Below are 12808 nucleotides of genomic sequence, written 5' to 3' on the forward strand. Positions count from 1 at the left end.
TTAATCTTGGTTTCACAGTGTTCCCCAATATAATTTGGCACACTTTCCATCTCCCTCAACAATTTCTTGGAAAAATCAATTGTTTGTCTCTAATGCTTGTCATGCCATATCAGCAATATAATAGCAAATGCTCCTCCTTATCTTTTAAAGTTGGCATGAAACTTACCATTGTCTTTTCTTCCCTATTGTGGCGTATATCCGTGTGGAATTGCTTCTCGGACGAGAACAAAATGTATACTTGACTGGGAATTGATCGGATCGTTGTTGTTTTCTACTTGCAATCATTTTATGTGAGTGAAAGGTTGGAGGGGAAGGATTAAAACTCATCTGGCTATTGGACAATTTATAACATAAAAAAAAAGATTTATTCATTTTGATTTCATGGTGACTGAAGGTTTTACATGCAATTTTTTCTAGTTACATACAATATATGCAACGAAGTGGAATTTGCCTTCAGCCTTCAATCTTGACAACGAAAATTACAGCTAAGAGAGAACACACTCTGATCTTGTGTGTCTAATTCTGAGGAATCTGAAAAGATGTTTTCAAGGTTTCACTGCCATGGTCTCAGCTATCAGCAACTTCAGACATTCCAACTTCACACTGAAAGAAAAAAAATATTGTTCTTATATAAGAACAAAAATATTGTTCTTATATTGTTAATATTGTGGCTTCTTACTATATTCAGCTGCTCTTAGAATGTACAAGAATAACAAGGGTACATTTAATCTATTGATTTGTATGACATAAAATTGCCTTTTTCCTTTGTTAACAATTGTTTTGTCTATAGTGCTTTCTTCCCCTGCCTTCTCAAAACAAAGGCTCGGTCTGAAGTGTTGTAACACTCCTCTGCATTGTTTCATTCATGTTATTGTTAGTATTTAGAGCAGATGGTGCAAGAGGGTTTCATGCTGGCTATTTTCTAATGTTTTTTTTTTTAATCAATACTTCTTCCTGCTTTGCTCTTTTTTTCTCTCTGGCTCCCTGTGTCTATCACCTTATCTCAACAGGGTGTTAACAAACATTCAATAAAGCTAATGCTAAAGGTTTTCCATCAGCTTCACAGTTTTCGTGGCTGAAAACATGTAGCCTATTTTTGAGGTTCCATGCCAGAAAGTGTGTCATGGCAATCTGAAAGTTTATTAGAATGTGGACATTTTGTAAACCTAGAATTCTCTTGTTTTTAAGGGAACCAGACACCCACCCTGTCTGGCGTACATGTTTGTATCATTTGCAGCATGTCGTTGAAAGTATAGATGTCTTCTGGCAGATGCCTTGTGCTCAGATTGTGACTGGTATCCTCCAGAGACAGAGAAGAACAGCATAGTTCAATGTCTATCAGTTAGCAGATAGCACTCAGTTGCCTTCCAACACTAACAGCCTCCTTTCCTTTTAGAATAATTAGAGCTGGGAACATTATGGTAACACCCAGAGGATGTTAATGTTCATGCACTGTCCTTTTTGTCCTTATTACTTGTTGTCTCCATTGTCACAGACACAATTAGACATAATGAGAGAGTTTAATTTATAATGCACCTAAATTAAGAAAACTATTTATTTTTATTTTTTTTTGTTATTATTATAATTAGTTTTTTCAAACATATTTTAAGTTGATTTTTCCATAATTACTTTATTGGCAGGTTTCTCGGGCACTGATCAAGTCTAGTCCTTGACATTTAAATGGAGAACCACCATTAAAAGCCTAATTTAGGAATATAAATATTTGTTTGTGTGTGCTGGGGAAATTGCTCAATAGCCTAATATTTACTTATATACTGATATTAACTTTGAAATAACCATCTCTAATGACCCGTTGCATGTGTTTTATAAAATTGATACATTTCATAATTCCTTAATGTTTCTAAAATCCTATTAGTTGTCTGAATTTGTGTCTCATTGTCTGAAATTGATTGATTCTGTCCATATGAAATGATACTTGTTTAGGCCTTATGTGCTATGCCTGGTCCTGACATGTCCACCATGTTTTGTCACTCACAGCATCATGCTATGGACTTCTGCTATAAGAGGACTGTCCAAAACACAGATCTCTAGTGTATTTTAGGGTCAGCGTTTTCATTTTCTTTAAAAATAAATAAATCAGTTTTGTCTGTCTGACCTTACGTCTGAGTCAAAACACATAATTTGAAGGTCATAGCATTTTGTGTGGAACAGAGTAACGGCTCCTGAATACCAATGGGGCCGTGCTAGATAAAACATCTCATACACAAAACTCAAAAATCTGTTGTTAAATGCATCTTATTGTGAACAATTCATCCACGCATAAGTTCACTTGTTTTGAGCTTGTAATTTTTAAACAAAAAGCTACACATTTTAGGCTTCTAAAATGTCCAAATCTCTATGCCAGACGTTTCCAATCATTTCGGATTAATTTTTTTTTATTTTTTTTATTTTACAATTTAATGCAAGCTCAAGTCTATAAATTAAGTCTCCTGCCTAATTATTTAGATAATCTGTTTAACTCATTTCGTCACAATACGGAAGAAAAGATCACTTCTGTTACATCGCAACTTACTTTAGTGTTGCTGTTTGAGCATAAAAAAATGCTCTGCGAAGTTACAAAGCACTCCAAAGGGAGTTATTCTCTATATCAGTAAGCAGTGTTTCTGAACTCCCTCAGTTGTAGTGTTGAGTTTACTTCCGGGATTCTACACTTCACAATATTCCTCATTTAAATAATTCCCACCCAAGGCATACGTATAAAATGACGAGGCCTGGTTGGAGTTGTGTTAGTAGTGTGTTGAAACTCGTGGTTACGGATGGGAAGGGATGTGACATTTCCAAAACATTTCCAATCAGAGCACATTGTGTTTTTCGAAAGGAAGGGCTTCATAGAGACAGGAACAAAACCGAGCATTACAGAAAGAATGGGAAGAGAGGTGCTGCAACAATGTAAATTATGTGGACGAATAAGGCGTTTTTTGAACATTCAAGCATGAAAACCTATTCTAGAAGACCCCCAAAACAAAATCAAAGCTTTGTAAAAGGGAATAATATGGTATCATTAAGTACAATAATACCAGTCTAGGTGATTAAAAGTCTAAACTGGTAAAAAGAATCACTATTTCTACTGTGTAAGTGGCATGAACTTTGAAACATTCTGAGCTTTATCTCCAAGGAGAGGCGGTGAGATTGATTGTGCATGATTGAAGGCGTTGGGCTGAGAAGGGAAAGACATAAATAATGGCTTGTGTTTACTGATGCATGCTATGAAAATAAATACCAGTAATGCATTAGCATGTTTTTGTGTTGCATCGTTCACAAAATGCTATCAAATGAAAAGGCAACCCTCTTTTTTTCTAAATTATTGCCTTTAAGTGTTGCCCTTTTGCTTAATACACTCCTTTGAGAAACTGAGTAGCATTCATTGACTGAGTTCTGCGCCAGAGAACGGTTCATTAATACAGAGGTTATGATGTATGTGTTGATGCCACATGAGATGGTAAGTCAGACAGCCATTTCCCAAGGGCTTCAGTAACTGTCTAAAGAGAAGCGGCAAGTCCTATAAATTCACTTTATGTGTCTGCTTAGCATTCAGCTCACCTCGAACAGCAGACGTTGACTCCTGCTCTTTAATATGGATCTTTCCTTCACCCTCTTCCACATTTTTTTCTTTTTCCTAGAGCCATAAGAAGAAATAATATATTTTTGTATGTATTTGATATGTTGTCGTGCCATTCATTTGAGGTTATTTGGTGCAGTGACTTATCATCAAAGGTAAACGCAAGAGCTGTTTGACCTGAGTATCAGGTGCTTGGAAATGAAGATCTGGAAGAAAAAGAAAGACCCCTCATGGGTAAAATACAATCTTTACTAGGTCAGTCTCAGTTCAGGAATGCATGCCAAATAATAGCATGGTTTCGTGAAGCGGACAAGATACAGAGAGGTCCATACATCTATTACAATAGATCTTCTTTTGACAATATAGTTAGACTTTTTATTTGGCTTATTAATATTAGTGTCTGATCATTGTGTAGCAAATCATACAACAGTCTTTCAGTATTGTCATTTCCACCTCCTTTTCATCATTGTGAACAATAAGAAAACTGTTGAGGGAAGTTTTAATTTTAAAGTCTAAAGAAGTTTGGCACCATTGAAGGGTCCATTATTCAGGCTTTAACTTTGACTCATATCTTTCTTTGTATTTTTAAATGCAAAAGAGAGAAAGCTTTCAGTGCTGAAGCGTTTGAAGTTCAATATATTCCACTGAATCACCCCCATGCTGACACAGTGATGAGAAAAGTTAAAAGCATGCTGTCTGGTTTATATCACTCAGTAGAATGCAAATCTTTTAAATGGTTGTCTTTTACAATGCAATGCAATGCTATGATTTTATTTTTTATCATAGCAAACGTTAGTCTAATAGTAGCCAGTGTAGTGCATGTTTGTAAGTCATCCAATTTCTCAGCAAATACAAAGGTCCATATAAACAGCAACAACACTTAAAGAAATAGTTCACCCAAAAATGAAAAATCTGTCAGCATTTACTGAACCTTATGTTGTAAACATGCATGAAAAAACATCATTGGACAAGAAATTTTTCAATCAAAAAATCTTTTTTTAGACACTTTTCAGAATATCTCCTTTTGTGTTCCACTGGAAAAAAAGAAAGTAAGTCATACAGGTTTGGAGCGACTTGAGAGTGAGTAAATTATGAACTATCCCTTTAAATGACTAATGAAATAAGAAAGTGGTGCCAGAACAGTCCATATTTATTTATTCTCACTGAAGCTGCCAGTAAACATTTACACCGTTGCATCTGAATTCAGGCAATACTTTGTTCATGTGGTATTCTTTCACTGAGCTACAGATTGATTTGCTGCCAAAAGGGGCGTTGCAATTTGCGACAGAGAATCGGAGAGAAATGTCAGAGGCAGGCATTTAGTCTGACACCCTTCTTCCATTTTTAATCGGTGAGTGTGACAGACCTCTGACAAAAGACAGCAAGACTTCACCAAAAGCAGTCAGTAGGCTAGGTGTGACATCCTTTACCAAAATAGAGTTGTCACTGTTTTTAGTTAGAAAACATGAAAATCCATCAATCAGAAACATCTTTTCCCAATGCTATTATTTGTTACGCAGTTTGTATTTCATAACCAGAAGAAACCAACCAGATGGAAAGATTTTACACCAAAGCTGGATCTCATAGGTCAGCTGAGACAAACATGCACAGATGGTTTGAAGAGCAATGTCCTCACGTTGCACTAAAAAAGCTTGTAACGAGTGTTTACTTGCAGTGTGAGGAGTGGATGAAGAAGATCCTCCATACCGTCTGTCTCTGAGCTGTACCTCCCAGTTGGAGGCTGTCTTGTGATGGATGAGGGCAACGTACTCTGTGAAAATACTCAATGTGTATTCTACGATTCTTCCAGGCAGCTGTGACAGGTTGATTTATCTAGAGGCAGAGGCAGTGATTGGTTCTCTTCTAGCTGGATGCAGAAATCATAGCTCAATCCTGCTCCACTATCTCCTCGGTCATTAAATTTCATCTACTGCTCTAACAGTGCAGTGTTTTCTCCTCTACAGTTCAAGAGGTCCCTTTGCATTAAGAAGACGGATCAGATTTTGGGGTGCTTTTTGAGTTCAGTGAGCAAAAAACATGTCACCATATCAATTTGGGAGTAAAACTGGAAGGTATCCAGTTTTACTCCCAAAGGTGCTCTTACAATTAAAAAATTGGACCTTACTATGCAAATTACCAATAATATTTACTTGTGAAAAAATGTAATATGTTTTTTTTTAATACCATTTATTACAACAAAATTTGGATGTGAATATGGATTTTTAATTACAAGAAACAGTTCCCCATTAATTTCAAACTGGATATAACCCGGAAAATGACTGTCACAATCTGGTCCAATGATGAGGAAGACAGATCAGTTCAATAATGTTAAGTATTTATTAAATAAAACAGAAACAAGTAATCCACTGAAGAGAATGGTCAGCGTAACAGTGTGTAAAACACAACAATATCGGACAAAGACTGAGACTGGAACTTAAATACACAGTGTGCTCGTTAAATGAATGTCCATGTCAATTGATAGGTGGCGGGAAACTAAAACAAAGGAAACAGGTAACAATAAATGACAAACTAAAAGTCCATAAAAACTGAACATAATGTTGACTATGACTTGTTTCATTAGTTATGTTTACATTCATTAATTTTCATCAATCCGAATGAATCCATTGAATATCATATTCTGAAAGTTCTGTTTATACCCTAAACATTGTAAGCCGATTCATGTATTTGTTTGCGTGTGTATTACATAATTCCGAACAAAACTTGGTGCATCCAGAAAAAAAACTAGGGCTGTAATCTCCCAGTCGATTAGTCGATTATTTGGTCAATACGTTCTGGCTCGACCAAAATTCTGATTGGTCGATTTTTTGCCGCATTCATTTCATCAGTTTTGCCTATGGTTTTGCCGCGTTCATTTCATCAGGTGGAAAGCACTAATTCCTAATGGGGGTGTTTTCAGAGCACCCTTGTTTCACAGGTAACAGTCTGTCTTCAGAACACCCCCCTTGTTTTCACTTCTTTTGGATTAGCCCAACCCACTGGAGAAGAGTGACAGATTGAAGAAAGTAGGCTACTAGAAGGTTTGCTGAATATTATTTATTTAATTGTGAGAGCATTTAATTCATAGTCAGTCAGTCCTCTTCTACCATGTCAACAAAGACATCGGCAGTGTGGCAGCATTTTTTAAAAGTTAATAGTCTATTCGTGTCTCAGCCGCGAAGCTGAGCTCCACAGAGCAGCTGAAATGGTAGTGTCTGACAGTTATTATAATAGGCTACATATAACAAAAACAATTGTCTAAATTATGTTGCATATTCCTCAAAAGTTCTTGTGATGATATCACTAGTTGACAACATAGTACTATTTTCGTAAATCATAGGCTCTGATATTGCGCAGGTGCACGTGATGCAACGCTGTCAGAGCCGTCAGACTCGTGTGTCAGACTCATTTCAGTGCAAAATAATTAGGTCAAAAACGATTTAAAATACTGCAAATAGCCTACTAGTTTTTATGTTTATTTATAATTCATTTAGGCGGACAACAAGGCTACCAAGTACTGCGCACAGTGCGCAGCTAATTAATTTAACGTTTTTTTTTTTTCCTAACGTAATTTTTAGTCGATTTTTAGTCGAAAATTTCAGGTCTTCAGTCAACCAAGATTTTCTTTGGTTGATTACAGCCCTAAAAAAAACATTGCAAGACTGTCACAGCATAACTGGTGTTTTTGCCTGGATGACCGATCCTTTTCAGTCTGATTGAGCCATCAATTCGTTTATTAACTGATTATTAGATTGCATGCAAACTTACCTTTGAATGAATTGTGAAGTTCGAAGCTCCCTGGTTTTCATGGTGCATAGTAGAACTTTTTAGGGAGTGAACGTTTCAGTACACTGGTAGGATTTCGCGATTGAGACCCTTAAAATGTCTGACTCCCTGATCAGTGCCCTGACTACTGAACTAGGGAGTTGATTGAGATGCACCCGTAGACAGTAACCCAGCGGCACAAATTAATTTTATAGTTCCTCCTGAATCAAAGCAATGATCTTATGCTGCGTTCACACTGTCACAGTGTCTGGTTTTGTGTATCCCCGGGTAACCACTAGAGGTCCTCTTCCCCCATGGTGTCATTCACTCATGAACTACATTTTCCATCATCCTTGTCTGTTTTATCATTGATCATTGCACGCAGCTGTTTCCCCTCACCTTGTTAGTATCTGTGTATTTATACCCTGTCTGTTCAGTCATTGTCATGGAGTCCTTGTTGAATGTCACACTGCTTTGGGAAGTCTGTTACGTTTGTTTCTTGTTTTTGGATTGCCTTGTATGGATTTTGACATTTTGCCTGCCTGGATTTAAGATTACGGATTACCCTTAAATAAATGCACTTGGATCTTACCTGTTTGCGTGTGCGTTCCGTGACAGGACTCCATCAATATAAAGATCCAGCATTATGGGGTTTCGTATCCTTCCCCCTAACACGGAGAAGGAGAGGAGGTGACGGGTCCAAAATTTGATGGTCCTACGCCAGCAGGACCAGACGGTGGATTGTCTGGCTCAGACTTTTTGGACTCTCTCTAGAGGTATGGACTACAATGATGCAGCATTGAAAGATTTCTTTAATGTCTGCCTGGATGACCCATTGCCTGGGTGGGAAATGAAGGGGCTGGAGGTCCTGGACTTTTGGGGGTTCACCAGATACCTTCATCATCGGAGCCAGTGGAATACACCAGTCACGCCTGTGTCTCCTAACAGGATGGCTGAGTCTACGCCTGCGTCTCCTGACGGGATGGCTGACCCTGCACCTGTGTCTCGTAACAAGATGGCCGTCATTCCTTTGCCGGAGATTGTAGCGCCTCCAGAGGCGGTGGGCTCGATGCCACCATCTTGCCATCGTAGGCGGAGGAGGAGGAGGAAGCAGGCGTCCACCGTCCCTCAAGACATGGAGGTCGTCACGTCTGCCGATCCAGAGACTGTTCATGTCACGTCTGCCGATCCAGAGACTGTTCACGTCATGTCTGCCGATGTGTCTCCGGGTAAGATGGCCGCTGCTGAGCCAGTGTCTCCTGACAAGATGGCCGCCGCCGAGCCAGTGTCTCTGGACAAGATGGCCGCCCCCGAGCCAGTGTCTTCGAACAAGATGGCCGCCCCCCGAGCCAGTGTCTCCGGACAAGATGGCCGCCGCCACGTCGCCTGAGCCCTCAGCAGAGATGGCCGCCGACACACTTGAACCTGAGCCCTCAGCAGAGATGGCCGCCGCCACGCCTGAACCTGAGCCCTCAGTAGAGATGGCCGCCGCCACGCCTGAATCTGAGCCCTCAGCAGAGATGGCCGCTGCCACGGTTCCTGTTCCTGAGCCGGTGTCTGTTCCTGTTCCTGAGCCGGTGTCTGTTTCTGTTCCTGTTCCTGTTCATGAGCCATTGTCTGTTCCTGTTCCTGAGCTGGTGTCGGTTCCTGTTCCTGAGCCGGTATCTGTTTCTCCACCCTGGCCGCCTACACGACCTGCTTCACCCTGGCCGCCTGCACGACCTGCCCCACCCTGGCCGCCTGCACGACCTGCTCCACCCGGGCCATCTGTTAAGCCATTCATCCTGTTTCCTATTCCTCTCCATGGATCTGGCCCCCCATCCCTCCCCCTGACCTTCCACTGTCCACCTCCCTCCTGGACTCTTGTTTTGTTTTTAGGAGCGTCTGGTAGCCGCTCCTTAGAGGGGGGGTAATGTCACAGTGTCTGGTTTTGTGTATCCCCGGGTAACCACTAGAGGTCCTCTTCCCCCACGGTGTCATTCACTCATGAACTACATTTCCCATCATCCTTGTCTGTTTTATCATTGATCATTGCACGCAGCTGTTTCCCCTCACCTTGTTAGTATCTGTGTATTTATACCCTGTCTGTTCAGACAAGTCAGAGCTCTGTAACTTATGTGCTTTGAGACATTTGTGTAATTAAAGGCCGTCTCTCGTGGCGCTTTGCAAGACTCTGCTCTGCTGTGCGCATTCATATGTTTTGGAGGAGGCGTGGCTTTTGAGAGCGCTCTGAAGGGAGGGTGGGATCTTATGCTTTCAAAGCTAGCTTGCTATTACTAAACTCTCCGAAATTACCTACCCTACCTTTAATTGCGCAACCTCACAGAATAATAACAAAATGACTGGTGTCAATGGTGACAAAATTTTAAATCATTGTTGCAAATTAGTGTTGTGTAGAATCTGTGACCATTTTGAACGGACCCTGGAGCCCTTCAGAGGAGGTTTAAGCAAAGCAGCACAGATGACCAAAGTAAATAAGATATACATAGGGCCAGATTTACTAACAGTTTGTGCCAGCGCAAACCCTCTTTTGGATTTACTAAAGACACGCATTGAAAAATTAGCATTGAAAAGGCGTGGACATTTATTTTTGCGACCGACCTTATTGCATATGCATTTGTAGGAGTTTCCTTTTCAGATGCAAAATCTTTGGGAGGAGAATATATAAATGAATCATTCAAGGTGATTTTCTAAGGTTTGCGCTAGTCAATTTACTGGTATTTGCGTCATTATTTACAGCCCCAAAAAAGCATGTCTTAAATCAGATGCTAATTTGCACTGCTCTTAGTAGATTGCATTTGTCATTATGGAAATGATCCGGCTGCATTTGTGTTCTTTAATTTAACTCTCCACTCCCATCAGTGCTTTTGTGGAATTGCGCTCTCACGCTAATTTGCCCAGTTTAGTAAATCTGGCCCAGAGTGTAAAGAGACAAAAAAAATCAACCAGGGTCCATGTAATATAACCCTTTTGCCCATTATTGGAGTGTCTGGATTGTTGTGGTTAGGTTTAAAGACCTTAGAGAAAAAGGCAGCTGTGGCTCTGTGGTAATGGCCTTGAGACTTGTGGGCTGAGCCTTCTAACCTTCTGAGGCTGGTGGTCTTAATCTAAGAAGACTGATATGGCCAACCACCCACCTTTCCACACACACATACAAATAAAATTGCTCACCCACCTGCAAGTTAACCGAGTTTAGTGGGGCTCTTCTGCCAATTATAACACCTGACTGACTCGCAGTGTTGCACAGGAAATTACTTTGGGAAAACCAGGCTGGAGGGATTATTGAATTATGCCAGAACTGTTCCGTGAGAGGAGAGGTGGAATTATTTGCTGCCACGGCATCTACCGTCAGCTCCCATGAAATCGGCCAGCTGTTCGGAGCTATTTTTACAGGGACCACAGCTGCAGAAGGCTAGCCGTGAGACTGGCTGGTCATAGCAAGCAGAAAATATGAGAGTCCCTATGTTATTATACGCACTACTGCTCCACCTGATCCCAAGGGCCAGTTTTTGAGGCAGTAGCTCAATCAAAGCTTACCTGAGGGAGGTGAGCTCTGGACCCAGTGCACTAATGAAGAACTGTTCCATCATTAACCTAAATTCCCCTAATGGCCTGTAATTATAGAGAGTGCACTGCAAGGGACACTTTAGCTTTGGAGGGAGCACTTACCATCAACCTTATTCCTCAAAAAAAGGAGAAAAAGCATCAAACATAATATTCCTTATCATCACACAGCTGAAAAGCAGGACACTGAGTATAAATGGAGGGAAGGCTAAAAATGATCATTAATTTCAGGTAACCAGAATCTAATTCGACCTCTTATTATGTTGTATTAGCACCCTCTAATAGTGTTTTTGTACAGCGTGCACCCTCTATTGTCTCGTAGTGGAGCGAAGGGAAATTTGCATCATTAAAGAAGCACAGGTGATGGAGCACCATTTGAAAACACCTGGAGCATATCAGCAGAAAAGAGCCAAGAGTGCTTAGATGAATTCAGAGAAGGTTTGGGGCACACAGCTTGCAGTCTGGAGTGCTGAGAGGACATGTTTATTTAGCTGGCTGGTGTGAAGATGAACAAATGTGCTCCAGCAGTCCTGATGGTGTTTTTTTAAGCCATGCTGCTCGTTTTCAGTATTCCTCCTCCATTTTTCCTTTTCGCGAACAACTCATCGCGTACGTCAAGTCAGCTTGTGACGTGCATGACCAAGTTGGTGTGAAATGTTTTTATTGAGAAAATGTTTTCCATCCATCTTTGTGTTACATTTCCAGGAATATGATTACAGGAGATGCCAGTCATTCTGTGAACGACATAATGCAGCATTATTCATCTGGAACGCCTGAACACAATATGTCAGTCAATGTGTTTTGTCAGTGCCAATGTATTATTTAAGTGACAAATTCATGAAATGATCTCACTGAATGAGCTTCAAAACACAAAAGTCCAGCAGTCACTAACAACGGTGACTCATGGACTCATCTTTAAACGAAGCATGTGACTTTTACGTCTTCAGTAATGGCTTTCTTTGTTTCTCATGATGTTTATTCAGGGGCAGGGAGAACCTTCAGCAAGAGGCACAAGTATGGAGGGGGACTGTCTAAGTTGCATCAAGTACCTCATGTTCATCTTCAACTTCTTCATTTTTGTGAGTGCTCTCTTTTACTTTCTCTTAAATGGCACAGGACCTCTCAGTTATAAAGGCTGTTGTTGTAGGCTCACTGTAGGCTGAGAAGATTTGCCTGTGACATCATGCTTTGGTTGGAAGTGTGTGAAGTATCTGTTTTAGAAAACAATGTCTGATGATATCCAGGTGCAGATTCCTGATAGCTTTCCTAACAAAATACGTAATTCAAAAGAGTCTGAATGATCCAAGTTGCCACTTTGAACAAATATTAATGTTACAGTATGAAAAAGTGCATTGTTCTTGCGCCAACTTGTCTTCGTTTTGCTCATGAACCACATTGCACTTCATTTGTTTCTCAAAAGTGTTTTGTTAGCAGCCTCATGAACTTCCTACTGCCGCACTATAGTGCTGTGGGAAAATGCGCAGTTCCATAGAAAAGCTGAGCATCAGTATAGCTATATCATAAAATCACATTTTGTGTTTATATTGTGCAGGGGTCTTCACTAAGCCCTTTTCTCCTCCTTTAGCTTGGAGGTGCATTCCTTCTAGGGGTGGGAATCTGGGTGCTGGTGGATCCGACAGGTTTCCGGGAGATTGTGGCAGCAAACCCTCTTCTGTTTACTGGAGTCTATGCAATTTTGATCTTGGGCGGGATGCTGTTCCTACTGGGATTTCTTGGCTGCTGCGGAGCCATACGAGAAAATAAATGTCTCCTACTGTTTGTATGGGCTTTTCTTTCTTTCTAGATATTATTTATTGGTATGGGTCAAAATGCAATGTGTATCAGTCAATATTGTATATTCATTGTTTAATGCTCATTTCCCACAATTGTACATTTTAGATT

General features: G+C 40.3%; 1 protein-coding gene across 2 annotated transcripts in view; it reads left to right on the plus strand.

Moving 5' to 3' along the window:
* Nucleotides 1-12808, plus strand: part of tspan18a (tetraspanin 18a) — a 31162-nt gene that overhangs the window by 13978 nt on the left and 4376 nt on the right. For both annotated transcript variants that reach the window (XM_084109823.1, XM_084109822.1), the window contains exons 3-4: nt 11890-11985; nt 12492-12686. In XM_084109823.1, the coding sequence (XP_083965949.1) occupies nt 11923-11985; nt 12492-12686 (258 nt within the window). In that variant the 5' untranslated portion in view covers nt 11890-11922. The remainder of the gene's footprint in view (nt 1-11889; nt 11986-12491; nt 12687-12808) is intronic.

Source organism: Abramis brama (genome assembly GCF_963993115.1).
Source record: "Abramis brama genome assembly, chromosome: 3".
Classification (NCBI taxonomy): Eukaryota; Metazoa; Chordata; class Actinopteri; order Cypriniformes; family Leuciscidae; genus Abramis; species Abramis brama.